Source organism: Rhododendron vialii, chromosome 9a (genome assembly GCF_030253575.1).
Source record: "Rhododendron vialii isolate Sample 1 chromosome 9a, ASM3025357v1".
NCBI lineage: Eukaryota > Viridiplantae > Streptophyta > Magnoliopsida > Ericales > Ericaceae > Rhododendron > Rhododendron vialii.
The window spans coordinates 374,859-395,632 of record NC_080565.1 but is presented as its reverse complement, the minus strand read 5'-3'; the positions used below and the strand labels follow the sequence as shown (position 1 = coordinate 395,632).

General features: G+C 37.8%; 2 protein-coding genes across 2 annotated transcripts; one reads left to right on the top strand and one right to left on the bottom strand.

The window, feature by feature from the left end:
• Nucleotides 1-7,193: 7,193 nt before the first annotated feature.
• Nucleotides 7,194-8,301, bottom strand: LOC131301799 (uncharacterized). Its single transcript, XM_058328242.1, has 2 exons — nt 7,786-8,301; nt 7,194-7,709 (listed from the first exon to the last, which is right to left on the bottom strand). The coding sequence occupies exons 1-2, from the start codon at nt 8,207-8,209 to the stop codon at nt 7,444-7,446; spliced, it is 690 nt and encodes a 229-aa protein (XP_058184225.1). The 5' UTR covers nt 8,210-8,301; the 3' UTR covers nt 7,194-7,443.
• Nucleotides 8,302-12,564: 4,263 nt separating this feature from the next.
• On the top strand, nt 12,565-20,637 carry LOC131301798 (6,7-dimethyl-8-ribityllumazine synthase, chloroplastic). Its single transcript, XM_058328241.1, has 8 exons — nt 12,565-12,914; nt 13,011-13,135; nt 14,146-14,241; nt 16,815-16,910; nt 18,073-18,151; nt 19,757-19,803; nt 19,986-20,045; nt 20,214-20,637. Exons 1-8 carry the CDS (start codon nt 12,674-12,676, stop codon nt 20,250-20,252), a joined length of 783 nt encoding a protein of 260 aa, XP_058184224.1. The 5' UTR covers nt 12,565-12,673; the 3' UTR covers nt 20,253-20,637.
• Nucleotides 20,638-20,774: the final 137 nt, after the last annotated feature.

The window sequence follows — 20,774 nt, the reverse complement described above, 5'->3', positions numbered from 1 at the left end:
CAGACGAGAACTTTTATATTTATACAAGCAACCTTGCTAGCACCACATACACTTACACACCAAAACACATGTGATGGAAATTACGTTTATTAAGTATATCTAAACAAATTATATACTATATGTGTGTGTGTGTATCACACGGTTCGGATTGGTTTGAAACCAAAACCATTAACGTAAATCCATAAACCAAACCATTTAACACGGTTTCTATTTTTTTTAAACCGAGACCTAACCACATCATTAAAAAACCAAACCAAACTATTCGGTTTGGATTGGTTTGGATTGGATTCACGGTTTCATGGTTATTTTGCTCACCCCTAGAATTATTGTTATACAAGTTGTTCCTAATCATGCAAATGAGGAGTCGCAGCATTGATGGTCCCAGTGTGGTTCTTAAAGCCGCGCTTCGTACGTTCGACTCCCAGGAGGCCTTATTTTGTCAAACTAATTCTTTTTTCTGCCTTTTTCTTATTTTCTATAGTTAATCTAGGTAGACAATTCTTGCATCACTTGTATTCTAAATTAGTTATGCTTAAGGCTATCCACAGTGGTATAATTAAAAATTGATAACCAAAAGTTAACACATTAGCTTTTGATTATCCATTGAAGAGGTTGCTAAACTTAACAATGTTGAGGTCCACAATGGTCACTTCTAGTCCATAACTAAATAAGGGATTCACTATAATTTCACTCTCTCTCCCCTTATTTTTTCCACCATTGATCACTTCCCTCCATTACACTTTTTTTTTTGGAAAAAATATATCGATTTTCTCCTTTAATTTTGGGAAAAGAATTGGTGACTTCCTTCCCTTATATTATGAATTTGGAAAAAAAATCATGTACTCAAAAAAAAAAAAAAACAGATGTGTTCTTGAATTTGTAAAAAAATGCAAGATTCTTCATGTACTCAACCACAGGGAGAGGAACGAAAAAATAATAAAATAAAAATGGAAAAAAAAAGTGAAAACCTTAATCCGGTGACAAATGTTTTCCATCATTGATCACTTCTCTCCATTACGTGTTTTTTTGGCAAAAATATATCAATTTTCTCCCTTAATTTTGGAGAAAAAATTGGTGACTTCCTTCCCTCATATTATGAATTTGAAAAAAAAATCATGTACTCAAAAAAAATAAAAAAATATGTGTTCTTGAATTTGTAAAAGAATTCAAGGTTCTTCATATACTCAACCATGCACAGGGAGAGGAACGAAAAAAGAATAAAATAAAAATGAAAAAAAAAAAGTGAAATACCTTAATCCGGTGATAATGAATTGAATTGTAAATAATCGAAAGATATGAGCTTTACTTTTGGAGGGAAAAAAAAAGAAAGAATTTGTGGCTAAAAAAAATGAGATATAGAGTAGGCGAAGAAAATAAAAAGAAAATATCATTTGAAACACGCGTGTATATAAATTTTAGAACCGGTTAACTTATGTAGTGTGAGATTCACAAATTTTAATTATTGAAAAAAGTTGCTAGTTTTGGTTATCCAAAGGCCAAAATTTGATTATTTCTAAGAATGCTGTTAAGTTTGATTATACCATTGTGAAGCATTTTTACCCCAATATTGTTAACTTTAAAAATAATTTGCTTTTAATTATACCACTGTGGATGGTCTTAGAGGTGGCAATCTCAACCCATATTTTTTAATCCGCGCACTTATAACCCAACTCAACCCATCCATATTGTATAATGGGTTTATATGGGTTCAACCCATATAAACTCATATATACATGGATTTAGATGAGTTAAAAATGTTAAATATGGGTTGGAATCAAAACACTTTCATTCTCTCCACAAGAGTTGTTTTCCTCCTGAAATGTGAAATCCCCGTAAGTTGTTTTTGGAAAAAAAATTCCACAGCTCCAGCAAAAATGCGGCATTGTTCAGTCAGCGTCTCTCTCTCTCTCTCCTCTCTCTCTCTCTCTCTCTCTCTCATTCATTTGTTTATCAGGTGCCACAGTTTCCTTTTTTCGAAAAAAACTGAAGCTTTAACTTGCCGATCAATAAAAAGTAAAAATTGAAAGTTAACTAAAGCTTTTTTTAGTTAATTCAATCTCTAGCTAATTCTATTCACACAATCAATTTGTTGAGATTCGTTTTCAATTATGATCAATCACAATTTAATTGTTACCGGTCATAATTGATTTTCAATATGAACCGTCCAAAAACACTTTGGACGTGTGCAATTAGCCTCCGTAAACCTTCTTTACGGAACGATCTGCAAATAAGATTTTCTATTAAAGGATAGAGAGGAAGACTTCGATTGGGTTTGACTTGTTAAGTCAAAATGAATTTTCTTTTGTTTTTATTCAAATTTTTTTTGTATTTTTTAATTTTGCTTCAAATTTTTATAACTCATTGATTCATCTCGTTGTGAAGAATCGGAAAAGTAAATTTTTTTGATCGAAACTCAAAATTTTTTTAAGAAAAAGATTATTACTTTTACTTATTTTGTCTATATTCAAAAAATTAGACCTGTGCAAAATCCTCGACTACCTGCCCGACCCGAAGGGTCTCGTGCAGCTTCACAGGTGCTTCAGTTGGGTACGGGTGGGGTTCTGTAAAAAAAACAAGTTTCGGGTTGGTGCATTCCTTACCCGTGGGGTCAGACCGGATCCGACATAAAAAATTGGCTTCGCGGATGGTTCTTACCCCTGTTCGGTTCAGTTTGTGGGTCCTAAAATGTTCTACCCGACATGGTCGAGTTGGGTTCGGGGTCAAACCCTCCCTGCCCGACCCTTGCACACCCCTACAAAAAATCATGAGTTTCGATCATAATATTTTACCTTTTCAATTCCTCTCGTTGAGACGAATTAATAAACTACAAAAATTTGACGCAAAATAAATAAATGCAAATAAAATTTAAAAAAAGTAAAAAAAATTACTCAATTTTTAATCCAAACGCACCCGAAGCCGGCGTTGGTATACCGGATATTTTAGCTTAGGTATATACCTACATTTTGATTCCCTTCAACACGTATATATACAAAGATCTCCCCTATTTTTCAAAAAGGGAGAAAAGGAAGTAAAATGGGTCAGTGGGTTTGGACCATTTTTTTTTAATTTTTTGATTCCTCTCTTTGAATAGAACCAATAATTCACAAAAAATTGATACAAAATGTGCAAATAAAAAAAAATAAAAATTGGCTTATATAGCCGAAAGACCCCATGGAGTTTTGCCCATTTGTGAACGTGTTTCAACCTATATCGGGGGAAGACAATAGAGAGGGAAAAGAAGGAAGGGGGAAACGGGGATGGGGAGTGTGGTTTGGGAAGGAAAAACGGGTCGGGTCGGATTTGGGTTTGACTTGACTCCTATTCAACCCGACCTGTTTCAGTCCGTTTCTATTTGATCCATATTTGACCCAAAATTCGTTTCAACCTGTCCAAACCCATCCGGACCCGCCTATTTGCCACCTCTAGTGTACATGCTCATTATGTAACAGCCCTGATTTTTGGTCAGTAAAAATTTCGTTAAATATTTGAATTTTATTTGAATTACTTATTTTCTCTTGAGTGGCTATATGATTTATTGTTAATTTTCGTCGTAATTAGATTTTGGTCATTGGTTAAACTCTCGACTCGAAACCCTACTTAACCAATTTAGTTAGTTTCCAACCGACTACTTGGAGGAACCGAGCAACCAACTCACCTAGTTACTAGATGAACCTTTTGAACTTTTTGCCTTTGCCCATTGGTCCATGTTGTTAGGGTAATTTTTTTCCATTGGACAATAAGCTTTGCATTATAGTATTTGACTAAAAGTACATGTAGTATTTTCAAATTTTTTTTTAAAGATAAAAAGTACTTGCACCTCTCTTATCCTTTGGTTATTAACCGCTAGGGAATTTTATTACCCATTGGGTAATAGCTCAAATCTTCCAACAAGGTACAATGTTTTATTTTAATAATCAAGATTTGGATTTTCATGTACTTTTATGCATTAAAATATTGAGGTATATCTAAATTCTAGATTTCTAAAGTACTTTATTGATTAAACTAGTACTAGTACTTTTATTATAATCTAATGGGGAGAATCCTTAAATATAGAGCTTTTGTCACATGCTTTAAAGGACAACTTGATTTATTTTAATATAAAAGTTTCCTTTAAACTTTTGTCCATTGGACGATAAAGGTTAGGGGAGCTATTATCCATTGGATAATAGAAACTCAATTCTTTATATTAAAAAGATTCAATGAAAGATTTGAGCAAAGTACTTGATTAGAGTTTTATAATTGCTTTAAAGTACTTTTTGATTATTTTAGTTCCATAGTAACTATTGTCCATTGGATAATAAAAGTTAGGGGATTTATTATCCATTGGGTAATAGGTGGTTCTTTCAACCAAGTACATGGGTTTATTAATCTAGTCTTTTTTCTTAAAACCCATGTGATGAAGTACATAATATTTTATTATGTGTATGTACCTTGGACTTGAAAACCCTAGATTACCTAAGTACTCTTTTATTATTTTATATTGGAATTTTGTACCCAATTGGATTAATTTGTTGGGGAGTTGATCTTCCTAGAGTACATTAGTACACTAGTTTATTAGTTTAATCAAATATGTGCCTAATTGTAATTCTTTATTGGGTATTTGATTTTGTAAAATCTTGTACCATGGTACTTTCTTATTCTTTCTTGTTATATATATAGTGTACTAGAGAGAGAGAGAGGAGAGGGCCGAGAGAGAGAGAGAGAGAGAGAGAGAGAGAGAGAGAGAGAGATAGGAGAGAGAGAGGGAGATTTGTTGTACAAGTCACCTTAGATTTTCTTCCACCAAAATCTTTCCAAATCACATCCATAGTACAAATCTAGTCAATCATGGCCTTTTACCCATTGGGTAATAGCCAAGGTTTTGGCTATAAATAGAGTCATTCCCATGCCATTCAACTCACACCTTTCCAATCTTCAACTTCTCTCTCTAGAATTCTTTTGTTCTTTCTTTGTTCTTCATGTTCTTGAGTTCTTCAAGAAACTCATCCAAAGCCGCCACTAAACCGCCACCCAATCACCCTTCGATCTATAAAGTAGAGTAGTGTTAGTCAAGAAGAAGTTTCGAGAGAAACCATTCTCTTTCGAAGCTACCGGAAGCATTCCGTAGGAGGTTACTCTGTCCGATAGCCGACTTGCCTTTCGTAGTCGTCAATACCGCCAAAAAGTAAGGTAGAACCCCTTGCCCCTAACTCTACGTATAGAACCGTATGATAGAAAGTAGATTATCCTTAACGGATTTTGAAAGATAGAACTTATCGTTTGTTTAGAAGTATTTGTATTTTGATCTTTAAAGATGATTATGAGCATGCATATATGAATTGCTTGTATTACTTGTGGTGTGATAAAGCATAAGTGATTTCACTCCAAAGGCGTCCGTACATGTGGCGTTGTGCTTTGAATAAGCATAAGTGATACACTCCAAGGGCGTCCGTACATGTGGCGTTATGCTATAAGTGGTGATTGAGCGTGATAAGTAATATAGAATTTGATGATCTTGTTAGAATGTTTTATGTTTATTTTTATCCTACCGCAGAGTCTTTGCATGTAACGAGACACGAGAATCGAGAAAGTAGAAACATGACACCTAGGGTGTGGATAATGATGAGATGTGTTTTGAAACTGCAATGTGGCCGGACTTGGTAGCCCATTGTGTGTACGGAAACCCGCGATGCGGCCGGACGTGGTAGTCCATCGTGTGGATTGTGAAAACCGCAACGTGGCCGGACTTAGTAGCCCGTTGTGTGTATGAAAACTCGTAATGTGGCCGGACTTGGTAGCCCATTGCGTGGATTGTGAAAACCACAATGTGGCCGGACTTGGTAGCCCATTGTGAAGATTGCCAATGCGGCCGTACGTGGTAGCCTCATTGGTAATATGGCTTGGTTATCCGCAGAGAGGAGCCAATGCAAGTTTTGTGTGCCAATGGAAACCCGGTGCGGCGGAACCATTGTAAGGATACTCGGGAACCCGGAACGGCGGAACCGAGGTTAGGTGTGTTAAACAAATAATTTTGGAAAATGTTGATTTGTATATGAAAATGGAGACACGGTCTACGATGAGTTGCGTAGAAGAAACTCAGAGAATCTTGGACACCAACGATAGTTATATAGTGATTGCGGATGTGTTATTGATATTATCTTTTGTAAGCTGTGTATACACGTATCATGTGGAAATCGATGTTTTAGTATAACCTGTTGTTTGTAAGTTATGGGTTAGCGGTATGGGATTGTTCTGCTGAGCTTTTGTAGCTCATGGTGTTGCCTTTTGGTGACCCTGACATATTATATTGGTGGTGACGCCGATATAATGTGTCAAATCTCATAGATGAACATGGTAAGATGTACACTTTGGAGGCTTTTGGAGCTGGCTAGGATGGAGGAGCAGATGGAGCTATAGTTAGGAACCCTAGAACCCCCTTCATTTGTGTAAATATTAAACTCTTGTGAGAGTTTTGTTGTAATAACGAGTCAGACTCCATTTGGTTTTATCAATAAAATGTTTATTTAACGTACCCAAAATTCGGGGCTTTACACATTAGTTGGTATTGGTTTAGGGACACCTGTTAATCACACAGTTATGGAGGGTGGCCGATCAAGTTACGTGTATGATTATGTTGTATCATCAATCTATTATCCATTTGTTAGCTAGTACTACCAACTAAAACATAAGTAGAACTGAACTTTTGTACATTTAAGAAGGTACACATGCAGAGTTGTTGAGATCCATTAAGCTAAAGGGAATCCCTTAGCCATAGAGGAAACAAACAAATTAACTCGACCGACTCACTTCTGTTCTTTTTGCCCCCATCTTTTCCAAACTTTCCTCCATAAATTCAAGATCTCTCAGAAATAAAAGTCCTCCGTTTAAAGCCTGGGTTGTTTCAATAGCAGATTTGCAGCTGATAAGATCATGTGATCAAAATGATTACTTGCTGATTTTCGTAGCAGAAATGGCTTTTACATCAAATCCCTCCATTTGGAGGTTACTGGTTTGAGCCCCCATAAGAGGTGGGGCGATTGGAGTTATCTTGTTCTCCATCTCTTAAATCAAAATCGCATCGAATGATCGAATCTCATGACCAAATTCCTAAGAAGAGTACTACTTGTTATTCATTCATGCAAAAAGTTGGAAAAGTAAACATTCTTTGATCTCCTCTCCCTCATGAGTGGCGCTAACTGCTAAGCACTTATTCGTTTTTTTTAGCTCGGCAAAAAAGGAATTTATTAATTTTCGAACAGATAATACAACGATTAAAAGGACCCAGAGCATGATAGCATCACAAAAAGCACCTACACGATTTCACTTCTTCTAAAATACTCATAAGCCTCGACTCAGTTGGGACATGCACATTAAATCACATCCTTGGACTTTAAAAGATTATATATAAATGAAAGACCCATGACTAACTACCTACTCTCAGAACAAAACTGATCATGTAGATCATCATGCATGCCATGCAAGGATCCGGCCCATCTTAAGTCGAATATTGACACATATAAACATGCGATCGTTGGATCTAATCAAACACACAGCTACAAATCCAGTCCGGGCCTTCAAGTTGATCGGCTTGGAATGACGGAGGTAGTAGGTCATCCTCGTAATTGTTTTTCTTCTTCTTCTTCTTATCGTCATCATCAAAATTAAGGAGCTTTGGAAAATGGCAAAGATTTTGTTCCTCTGCTTTGGAATCAGAAGCGTCTTGTAGAGTACTAGAAGAAGAATAGGATGACACAAATATGTTATCAAAATCTGATTCCTCAAAATCCTCTGCCTTGAAAGCCATACCTTCTTTCAACCATGGAAAATCAAATAACCCTTCCTCTACATCGGCACAGGCCGCATTGTTGTTATTGTAGCCTGTCTCAGTCGTGTCGAAGATGCTATCGAAGCTGTGTTGTTTGTCCGTCGTTTCAAACGCGCGATGGACATAGTAGCCACGAGCATTGATGAGATCTGGCTTAATCTTTGCAACGCTTGCCGCCAGATGATCATCGTCTTCTCTTGCTCTCTTCCTGTTATTAGCTGATCTCTCCATCTCTCTCTCTCTCTCTCTCTCTCTCTCTCTCTCTCTCTCTAAGGTTGTTTGTTGTTGGTGTTGTTTGGTGAAGAATGAGGGATGAGCTAGCTTATAAAGCATTGCTGACACGCTAAGCAATGGTTTTAAGAGAGTCTGTGGTCTGTTATAAAACCGTCTCATCCGCACACGCATAAATGACTCCTACCTATCACGCCATTCACCACCCCACCCTCATCCTTTTCATCCCTTGGCTCTGCGAATGGACATTCCTGTTTTTGGGCTTTGCCGTTTCTGATCTCTCTCTCTCTCTCTCTCTCTCTCTCTCTCTCTCTCTCTCTCTCTCTCTCTCTCTCTCTCTCTCTCTCTCAATTTAACCCAAAATCAGCGCTTTTTCTGTAAATATTGTTACCAACTTAAAACTCTCCATGGTTAGTTTTTTCGTTCAAAATACCGCCATAGTTTTCTAGATCCCATCACTCCTTGTTCTCATCATCCCACATTGAATTTTTCCTTTCTCCTTTTTATGCTGGCAAGCATAGTTTTGATTTGTTATTTGTGACCCATGTAGTTTCAATTAGTTTTTTTACAATTTGAGAAATTCTTGTTATTGGGAAGGTAAGATAATGTTATCCTCGCCGACAAAAAAAGAAAGAAAAGATAATCTTATCCTCGCGGTCATCACTGTCATCATCTTCACCTTCATAATCTTGCCTGTCGCTTTTCTAGAATTTTTTTTCCTTTCGAAAAAGGCCTTGGCCACTTCATGATCTTTCTTTTGTCTTTCAAAAATAAGATGCCAAAATGGTTTGGACCTTTGGTGCACTTACTTCTCTTTGGTCTGTCCTATCCCCCCACCCACAAAATTTGTAGTTATCTGGAAAGAATGGGGAAACCAAGGCCTACAGTTCTATAGATCAGGCAACAGAAGATATACAAGACAACATTAGAGGGTTGCTACAAAATCAACCTCCAGGAGCCCAGGCTTGCTCCCATACAATCGCGGAACAAAATAAATGATGCTTCCCCCTAATTAGGGATTATTCTTGACGCATCACAATCCTTGATTAGCTGGACCGGCGACCATGAGTCTCGTCAACTATGAGGGAAGATGTCGTCTAGTCAAAGAAGTCAACATGCCTCTCAAATACCCTTCAATTCAGCAACCAATTTAGTTCCAGATCCCACAAAGCCAATCTGCCCACACATCCTATTGCTCCTATCAACTTTGATCAGTCCTCCTATGCTAGTTGTCTCTTGACATCCTAAGGAGCATTCATCATCTGTTCAATTTGTAGCAACCTTTCCAAAGAAAAGATCCACTTAATAAGTCTGGATTCCAGGTTTTTCAGAAGTGTCATTGAGGTTGAGGACTGGAAAGACTTCCCTAGAAAACTTCATGCTTCAATCACTAACCATTGAACTTTACATGGTTGCATGCTAAGAATCTCATTATGTTAAATGTGCCCAAAGACAGAAATGGAAGAGTTTGCCAAGACAAGCCAGCCAAGGGGGACTAGTATTTTTCCTATGCGTAACTTTTCTCACCCGTACTAACACAGAATGTTAGAAGTATGCAAGACTAGTCTTTACAGCAGTGACATAATCAAACATATTGACACCACTACTAGAGAGACAAAAATAGCTAAGGAGAAAGCAAGGGAAGCAGTTTCAAACCAACAACGCTCGTAAAAAATGCATATAGAACCGGCATCCTAGGGTTGATTTGGAAGGACCCTAGTTTGTCCAGCTTCAACAAAGACAATGCTTATCATATATCCTCAAAAGAGTCTGCTGGATCACTTATTTGGAGTTGACATCTTATTTCTCACTTGATCCTAAAAAGAATCATGTACACTTAGCAGACAATATCACCAGAGACTACAAAAGATGTAATACACTAATACCAGGAAAAAAGTCTGCATCCAAAGAGAATGGCCCTCCGAGGAGTCCAGACAAATAAAAATAGGTGATTTGAAGTGCACCAATGTAGCTTTCATAAATCAACCAAATAATTTTCTCCAATACAACAATTCTACATCAAATATACACCCAGTGGTTAATTTATGGTAAGAATTTAACTCGGAGTTGAAAACATACATGCACGTAACTCTCATGATTCATACCAATGGCTATGAGTATCCAAGGGGGGAAAACAACTATTAGCCCAGAAATACTACAAAAAGTAGGACACATCAACTAGTCGTATTTATGAGTGTTCCAATGAAAGAAGCAAATCTGCAGGACAGCACAACAAAAGTTACTCCTTTCTGCAGAATATCCAAGAACTTCCAATTTAAGCAAGTAGCTGAGTTCTAAACAGTAGGTAGTTTTAATTCAGGCTACAACCATTATTATTCTTGCCATTATACACAGTGATCATGTTGCGCAAGAAAAATGACTTACAACAGAGTACCAAGTTAAGCAAGATCTCCAATAGGCAATAAACTGTACACATGCTTTGATGTGTGAACATGGACTCTACAGCTGCTGAGGATTGCCTTCTGCAAAGTTTCCCATAACATGGCTGGCAAGCCGAGCCAGCCCTGAAAATGCGGAGGCTTAAAGCGACTTTTGAAATTGAGGCCTTAATGTACACCAATTAAAATGTAGTTCACCTACTCAATAATACACTTTTTTTCATTTTATCTACTGAAATCTCTCTCAATCTCATACAAATACTCTCTATTCTCATTTCTATCCTTATATAAAATACTATAAAATATTACACATTTCCAATGATAGAGGAGAGAGTGGAGAAAGAAGACAAAAGAGAGAAAGGAGATAGAAGAAATAATAGTTGTTTAATACATACCTATGCTACAGTGTTTCGCTTGAAATGCCGAAGATTTTTGACAAAGTTAGTTTGCCTTCTAGTATACCTATTCTGGTGTAGTTCACTTTTTTTCATTTTTGTTCTCTATTTTACCTGAAACTATGTAAATACCTACTCTGGTAAACATGAGCAACATCGGTAAAGAATTTTGCTAAAGTAACGAGGTAAATCATAAGAGAAAGTTTACCGGTCACAAGCAAAAAATGCTAGTGAACAGTGTACATTTTACATTTTACCTTCTCACGTCTCAATCAACACTCTACCAATACTATCTATTTTACCAATACTCTATTAAAATATTGTATTTTTACTTTTGTCATCTATTTATTTTTCGTCGCCTAAGATCTTAAATTTATAACACCGAATCACCAATGGTGCCGGAATTTCGTAGAAACAAATCTTAGAGACAAATAGGCGCAGATGAAACAAAGATATTCCAATCGAGCTTTAATTTTTGAAAGAGTAGGAATAGATCTTGTAATAATTACTACGTTCATTATTGATTGGTCATCCAATTTTACTGTTCTTGGAAGATAAAAATGGGTTTCTTTCACATATCTTGAAACAAGAATAAACACAAATATATCTTGTAAAAAAATTGGGTTTATCACTGATTGGGCATCAACAAGCTCATAGAGAGAGAGAGAGAGAGGCGTTGTTGCACAGGAGAAGGAGGAGAGAGAGAGGGTGAATACAAATAAACAAATAAATGGCGGGTGTACAGTGCTTAGGTATTTATAACTAAGAACTGTAGCAAAATGTAAAATACATTACCTAAGCTGCTGCGGTTGAGTTTTCTTCATTTTGGTTAGATAAAGGAAGGTAGATTGAAAGCGGGGCCCAAGAAAGCTACGAAGTACACAGAGACTGCTGTAGGGAGGGCTGAAAATTGCCTAGCTTAATGTACTGTTCATAATAATTTTGGCTCAAATCTTACCTAATTTGGTGTACATACTCTAAAAAGCATGCTACAATAGCTCTACTGTTCCATGGCCAAAGATTAAAAATTAACCTTTTAACCCTTGGACCCACTATATCACACCTCTCTTTACATTTTATTCTCTTCTCTCCCAGTTTTCGGACATGACATGCATTTAAAAACATTATTTTTATGAGACGGAGAGTGATAGCTGGTATTGCTGCATTGATGCAAGAAGAAGTGACTAGGTAAACTGTAAAATTCTGTTTTATTTTAATTAGTTATTTACCTAAAATTGTTGGGGTTGCTCTTTTAGCATCAAGAGTTTCCATTTGTATCTTTTTATTCAAAGATTAATAAATTCTGTTTTATTTCCGTTACTACGAGAGTCTAAAAATATAAGTATATTTTTATCATACTATTTGAAATAAACCTTTTTTGGTCGCTAATTGCTTTCGGTATATTGACAATATGCAAATTAAACTGAGGACAAAAAGTTTGATCCGAAATTGAAAAAATTGCTCCTATCAAAGAATTAAAAAATTTATGCACTGAAGTACGTTACGGCCAAATATTAGAGTTTGCGGTTATATAGTCAGAGTTCACAACAACATTATTTATGATTGCGGCCAAGTGTTTGGAGTTTGCGGTGACTGGTTGCGGCCAAATCCAATCCCAAATTTTGAGAAATTATTTCAAAGTTTGAACATCCGCCCGAACGATTGGGTAACCCCACGTGTTAATCAACAATTTTAGAACTGTAAAAAAGTGTTAAGTGCAAATTTTATTTTTCTAGTCTTTTCACCATAGACTCGACGAGGTAGAAGAACCTTCGTATTCAGACATACACCTGCTGTTGAACAAGTCCCTCTCTGAACTACTCCTAAAACAGAGATCACATACAATGCCGTTTTCTGCTGGGTTTGGTGCTCCTGCCGCCGCCGCCGCTGCCGTCAAGGATTATACTTGTATCGGTCGCCGAAATCCAGAGAAGAGCTGGTTCCCACCACCACCCACACATCAACACCACCGTCTGCTCCGCCCTTTGCGGGTTTTTCCTTCTCACAAATTAACACCAACTGCAACAACAGAACCAAAAAAAACAACGCTCATTTCCTTCCCTTCTTCCCCCTCATCCATCCCAGGTCAATCCTATTTACAAGTTTTCAACTTTTAACCCTTTTCGTCTGGGGTCTTTTTTCTCGCCTTCTTAAATTTCGTTTCTTTTTTTTGGGGGTTAGGGTTTTGGTCTAAGAGGGAAGAAGATGATGCTTCTCGTAGTCGATCCTCGTCATTCCCACGCACAACAGCTGTTCGACATTTGACGGGATCTCTTACTGCAACTGAGGGACTTCGATTTGCTATTGTCAGTATCTTTACTTTTTTTCTTCCAACCCCCCTTTTTTTTTTTCCTTCATTATCATGTTTTGGTATTGGGCACATAATTTGATCAATGAATAGTGCATCTGTTTGTGCTCATACAATTTGGAGTTTGTTTGATTGTACTTCAGACTTCTGTTAAGGTTGGGTTTGGACTATATTTTGCTTAAAGACAGTGGGTATTAAGTTTTTTTTTTTTGTTTAGTTATTCGTCAATTGTTTCTGGATTTTCGTCCCGATGAGAGGAATCAGAATATATAAAATTATCAACCCAAATTTGAAAAAAAGTTCGGATCAGACAGACACTCAATACACAACAGTTGTTCTAACTTTTTTGTCTTTAGTAAACTTTTATATGCTTTTGGTCATAATTTTTACTTTTTAGATTTATCTTGTATTTGAATAAGTTATCCAAAAGATTTAATGCAAATTCAATAAGAAATCAGAAAACGACCAACATAAATACCGAAATGTTTAGGCCAAAGGGTCTCTAACTGGAGGGCGGGCACACACATTGCAATAGTCCCATTATGTCTCCATGCCTGTGGGAAGTGGCACATGAAAAGTAATTATAAAAATTTTCTGGGCAGTTGTATATCAGTTTTGTGACACAACCTCACAAATTCATTCGCAACAAACGGGTTCTTCTCCCTTTCCATGTGATAATAGATTCCTGCTTCTGTTTGTACTGCATGTAGTAGTTTCAATGCGATGCTGGTCATTTTTCGATCCTAAATTCTTTTCCAAAATTCTATGCTTCTTGTTTATGGTTTGCTCCAGAACAAACAATTGAACTTGAGCTTTTGATGAGGTTTGCTGCGTCTTAATATTAAGTGCAGTCCTTCATGTAGGCTCAATTTTAGATTTCATTAATGAAAATCTTCGGCAGTTCGTTTTTTATTCTATTTTAATGCATACCCTTTTGATTGTTCTAATTACTCTATTGATTGGCTCTTGTTGCAATTTGTTGGATATGGACTGCCTTCCATTTAGTAGGTTGTGGCCCGGTTTAATGAGATAGTGACTAGGCCGCTGTTGGAGGGAGCTTTGGACACTTTCAAGAAATATTCAGTTAAAGAGGAAGACATCGAGGTATGTAGCCACCTGAATCTTTTCAATGTTGGCCAGTATATGCGCCTCTTGTAGTGTTCCTTGTTGTCGTCAGTAGATTTTTATGCTTTTAGATTTCCATTTACTGTAGAATAGGGAACAAATGTGTGATTTGAATTCTCCAATTTTCCATCCCTGGGTTTCTAATTTCTATCACGTGTATCTTTAATTTGTGAAGGGTCTTATTTCAGGTTGGTATCTGATCCTTAAACCCGTTTTCCAATGTTATACAAGACATGGTTATTTTGAGCACTCCAGTGATGGGTGGCTTTGAATGCCCGGAAATAGCATCAAACTTGTTTTTCATGATATGAGGGGTGGCAAATGAAGTTAAACTGTCGGGCAGCATGCTAGGAAAGAGTTGGTTCCCATTGAGATCTACTTAGTAATTGGCAAATTGTGGTTAAATCAGGTGCATGCAATTACGTAATGGATCTATGTGAGTTTCCGAGTTGATCCATTTTTTTCAAACTTGCATCCTCTTGTCCATTTGATCCTCTAATGACGGCAACCATTGTCCGTGTGTGCCTCTCTTCTTCCTCTTTCTATGCTAGACTTGAAGTGGCAATCTGGTGGTGTGCTTTATCATAGGGTCATTAAATGCATTCCCTGCATGGCCTCAAGTTGGATTTTGCTTATGCTATGTGTATTGTGGACCTTTGGCTTCATTTGATGATGAGATTCTTCAAGTCACCACAATGACACTCATTGTTGCAGAGTATGGAAGATTTATTGTTGTTAAATACAGCATAAATTCGTTGTCCCTCACGATAGCTTTAAGGGTAGAGTTTCTCCATGGTTCCAGCTACTGCCGTCAAGAGAGAGAAGTTTGGAGGTTGATTGAGTTGGGGCATAATTCAAACAGTAGAGAGAAGATAACCATGTCCCTCTGAAATTTCCCCATTAGAAATGTTGGCCCTGCATACAAGGCAGAAACATTATTTATACTATTATACTGACCTCGATAGATAAATCTCAATGTAGACCTCTTGATATCCCTGGGTTGCGTAGAATATTCGTGTATATGGATGTCTATCAGCTTGACTAGTGTCTCTTGTCACCCTCTAGTTGGGAGCCATAAGCTTTGAATCCCGATTGGAACACTGGTGTCTCCTGCACATCTCTCTCGCTTACTGATACTATAGATGTAAGGTGATATGAACAAGCACCTTACAATTGCATCTTCTTCTCTTATATATATATATATTAGTCCGGTTCCCTTAAGGGATCCCGCACGGGCTTACCGTGCGGGACTCCCATTTTCCGATCGAATTGGGACGATCCGAGCCGCTTAAAGTGATCAGAAAGTGATTTTAAGGGTACCCGCGAGAAATTAGCAAAAAAATGATCGGGAAGGGCTTGATCCGAGCAGTTTTTTATTGAACGGTTCAGTAAAAAACTGCTCGGATCAAGTCCTTCCCGATCATTTTTTTTGCTGATTTCTCGCGGGTACCCTTAAAATCACGTTCTGAACACATTGAGCGGCTCGAATCGTTGCAATTCGATCGGAAAAGGGGAGGTCCGTACGGTAGACTGGTAAGGGATCCCTCACTGGATCTGTGGTATATATATATATATATATAGAGAGAGAGAGAGAGAGAGAGAGAGAGAGAGAGAGTCCCCTTCTCCTAATGACCACCTTAACTTAATAAAATAAGGACCTCCCTTTCCCGATCGAATTTCGATGATCTGAGCCGCTCAATGTGTTCAGAACGTGATTTTAAGGGTACCCGCGAGAAATCAGCAAAAAAAAAGACCGGGAAGGGCTTCATCCGAGCAGTTTTTGTTTATTTTTTATCGAACGGTTCAAATAAAAACTGCTCGGATGAAGCTCTTCCCGGTCATTTTTTTTGCTGATTTCTCGCGGGTACCCTTAAAATCACGTTCTGAATACATTGAGCGGCTCGGATCATTGAAATTCAATCGGGAAATCAGAGAAATGGAGAGGTCCTTATTTTAACTAAAATAAGGACCTCCTCATTTGAAAATGACTGTATATATATATATATATATTTCTGCACGGTAGTTCTGTTGGTGTTGGTCTTTTAACTGAATAAATAAACAGTCGATAGGTCATTGTTTCTCCTAGTGTAGCTGCAGATGGAGTCCTGACTACTTCTCCTTGCTTCTCCTTGATATGCGATTTCTCAGTTCTGCCTTGATCGGCTAATTCGGCCCCCTGCGGCCTTTGCGGCTGATTTCTAATTATCACCTTATGCTATGATCGAATGTCAGAATGTGCATTGGTTAGTCAGGGATTTTCCATAAATGAACCACTAACTGCATATGATGTGGAAGAAGTGAACATATGCTTTGCAAAACAAACCTTGGTTTGCATGAGTGAGATTATTTACAGACCATTAATAATGTTAAAGCAAAAGTATATCTTTTTTTTTTCTTTTTCTGTTGGGTGAACTTGTTCAGGTTGATGTGGATAGTGTCGCACAAAGCATGTAATGCATTTGTTTTAAGAATGTTTAATGTGACTGTCCATTGTATTTGTTTTGCTTGAATATCAGAAGACATAAGGCATAATTACTGTCGTTATGCATCAGGTAGTGTGGGTTCCTGGTAGTTTTGAAATTTCCCTGGTTGCAGAAAGGCTTGGGAAGTCACGCAAGTATCAAGCAATTTTGTGCATTGGAGCTGTGGTATGAAATTTACTGTGCTGCAAGAATTTATAGGGTAGTTTGTTAATTTTCTTGTGTTACTAATATTTTGTGGTAGAAATGAGAACATTCGCGGAATGGTAGGGGTACCAAATAGACAATAAGAGGAGAAAATAGATTTGGACATATCTATGGTCGATTGACTGATGTGGTGGTTAGGAGGATTGATATAGTTAAGGTTGAGGGTAACACTAAGGGGAGGGGTAGACCATAATTGACATTAGAGGTGGTAGTTCGAAAGGATTTATTTATTTTTGATATTATGGAACATGATGCCATCAACAAAGCTCAATGGAAAAAAACAAATTCCTGTAGCCGACCCCAATTGATTAGGACTTAAGACTCAGTTTGGTTTGGTTTGTGTACTGGTCTTTGTGTGGTGGGAAAATAGGATCTTCATTTGTCATCAAACAGTACAGTGCCATTTGCGCGTGTGTGGCGAAAAAGGGAGGGTTGTGCTAGGAAACAGTAAGTGCCATTGTAGACTCAGTTTCTCTATGGCTTGTGGCACTGAAATGGGCGGAGGGGCATCTAGTGAGCAGATTCATGTTTTTTTTTTTTTTGCAAAGGGAGGCAGGGAGGGTTTTGGAGTTTAAGCTAGTGATGGGCCTCCTCGGGTCGGGTGCACATCCTACCATTGTGACTTCTTTAGTGAGGGCTGCTGCTTTGGTAAGGCTCGAAAGCGTGGATGATAATTGTTGGTCTTTCCTACCTCTTGCCAGGTCTTGGTACTTCATTTATTGGAAAAAAAGTAGACTCTCACCATAAGGAAGCAGCATATTAGGGAGAAATATTCTGGCATACAAGGTCACCTGGGTGTGTTCTATTTCTGTGTTACAAGTTCATGTGTCATTCTTGGGTTGAACCATCATAGAAACCTCCCCTTCCTGTGTTGGGAAGGCCTGTCATGTTTGTTAGTTTTGTTAATAGCTTGATACCAATAATGAAACACACATAACTAAAGCACGCCGATCTTTGTCCACGTCTACTTGTTACCGTCGGCGAAGGATGTAAAAACTGCGTGGGTGATATTTCAAATAGAAACTCTGTGCTTTTCTTTCATCTCGTTGCTTTCATGACAATCTGCTTGCTAGCTGTAATGAACCACTGCTGATTCATTAAATTGCTTCTTGTTGGTTGGCAGATAAGAGGGGATACTACCCACTATGACGCTGTGGCTAATTCAGCAGCATCTGGAGTACTTTCAGCTGGTCTGAACTCAGGTGAGTTTATATGGTTATTTTCAGCCAGACTCGTCCTCTTTGTTGGAAACTATCTACATGGTAATGAAGAATTTATACTAAAAAGCTTCAGCATAACCTATCAGGAAGAAAGTTTCAGCATCAACTTGGTAATACTTTCATGGCTTTTGACTTTTGGTTGCTGAGGTATTTAGTGTAGAAGATAAATGGAAGTTGAACTGAACCAATCTGCTGAATCAGAGATGTAACATTACACTATTCTCAGCCGTTCCTTTACTTTATGTGTTTTGTCTGCATGTAAGCATTTTACCTTCAGTGGAAATCGGGGTATAACTTTTTTTAAAAATATTCTGAGTAGTTTGTTAATTCTTAACAGTAAAACAGAATGAGTATATTATATTGCATAGTCTAACGGAGGGGTGTTAAGTAGGGAATATGGAAGGCTATCATTATGCTTATAGTTAACACCGTCACTTTAATAGCTAGCTTTTAGGGGTTGAGCTCTATCCAAGACCATGTAACATGGTATCAGAGCTAGGTACCAGAGACGGTTAGGGTGCGTGTCTTTGGCTTGCATGCAGTAGGTGCTGCTAAGTAAGCATGCTGCGCGTGAGGGAGGGTGTGAAGCAAAGTCCCACTTTGCTTGGATACCAAAGTAATTTGAAGTATATAAGCGCAAGGGCACCTTACTTCAATAGCTAACTTTTGGGGTTGAATTGTACCTGAGACCGTGTAACATGATATTAGAGCTAGGTACCAGAGTCAGGTAGGGTGCGTGTCTTTGACCTGCACGCGTTGCCGAGTGAGCATGATGCGTATGACGGAGGGTGTGAAGCGAAGTTCGACATTGCCTGGGTACCAAGGTAATGTGAAGTATATAAGCGCAAAGGCACCCTCACTTCAATAATTAGCTTTTGAGGTTGAGTTCTACCCAAGACTGTTTAACAGTTTCCACTTGTGGATTTCTACGTTTATGCTATTATTTAAGTGCTTATAGGGTTATTATACTTAGAGGTTGTTGAGATCGCAACATTCATTGTACTTAAAGCATCCTGAGTGGAGGGGCTACTCTAGCTCATATACTAGATGTGTGGGACAATCTCTCACACTCTCCCGCACATGCAACCCCCGACTCTCACGTGGAGAGATAAATAAATGATCAGTAACATAGGGAACGCACTAAAGCAAGGTATACTTGAGGCCCAAACAAAGAGAGTCTTGTCCAGAAGCCACTAAAACCCTATTTGCAATGAATGGAGAGGCTGTTGAGGTTCATATACTAGATTTGGAGGTAATAATTTGCTAATGTGGGACAAGATCTAAATACAATTCTCATTATGAACACAATTAAGGAAATGTTGAAATTGGTGAGTTTCTCTGATACGGATGGATCTTCAATGACACGAGGATAACCTATTTTGACATAGGGCAATCAGTGCTTGAAGGTTCAAATCCTTATCCTAACCACACTAAGTTATTGCACATACTTTATAAATCAATTAGTTTTCTCTCCAATGACAATCCTTTAACGTGTTGATTATCACTCACTTCAGTGGTGGGTGCTTTTGGTATTCATCGTTTGAATTTGTGTATAAAAATTGAAGCCTTTTTTCCATGACGTTGCAGGAGTTCCTTGCATATTTGGTGTTCTGACCTGTGATAACATGGACCAGGTAAACTTGAGATAATGATTGGTATACTTGTTTTTGCAGTCATGGTATTCTGCATCCGCATAAGTGTTTGTACTCCCTATTTTCAAAATAGTATACTTGTTGGTATTCTGCATCAAGACGGTGGAACTGTTTTAATGCTTGTGGTTTTGATCAGATTTCTAAATGCTTTCATGTGATTTCAGGCATTAAATCGAGCTGGTGGAAAATCTGGGAATAAAGGCTCCGAAGCTGCACTGACAGCTGTAAGTTGACTGCATATCTAACAAAGTTGGTTGCAAATTTGAGCTCCTTCCCCTTAATTATGAATGCATTTGCTTAATCTCTGAGCTGAAGCAAACTTGACCTGACTTTTAGTTTTACAAGTAAATGAGGATCAGTTTTTCATAAGATTGTTGTGGCTTATGTTGCAGATCGAGATGGCATCGCTTTTTGAGCACTATCTGAAGTAGAATAATCCGGCCGGCACCATCTTGTATTGGAAGTGATCTGATAATCCTGAAAATTTTCTTTTCTAACCGAAACATCTTCCTCAGTTGGAAGTATGAGAGAATGGAAAGAATGCGACAAAGCAACGTTTTGCAGGATGTCTTTAGTTTCTTTCTCAACACTTCTACAGTACTTTCAAGATAAGGTGTTACGTCGAATATGCTTTTATATCTGCCGCATGGTTATTTGGAGGTAGTGTTAGTGACGGCGACACGATATTTAATGTGATTGAAATGTTCCTATAAGCTGTGATAGGCAGCAACAATGGTGATGAAAATTGTATTGTCATAAATTTGCTTGTGAAAATCTCAATGTAGTGCTTGTGCGCGAGCAGTGTTTCTCTGCAAATGCAGCTTGGAGAAATATTGTTTAATGGAAGGAAAGGTAAAAGTATTCTAAAGTCTACGAATATATGCATGGATGATCTGGTGAAATTGAGGTTTTTGAGATATAACTTAGTAGGAGGCACAAGGGGCTGTAAAAGA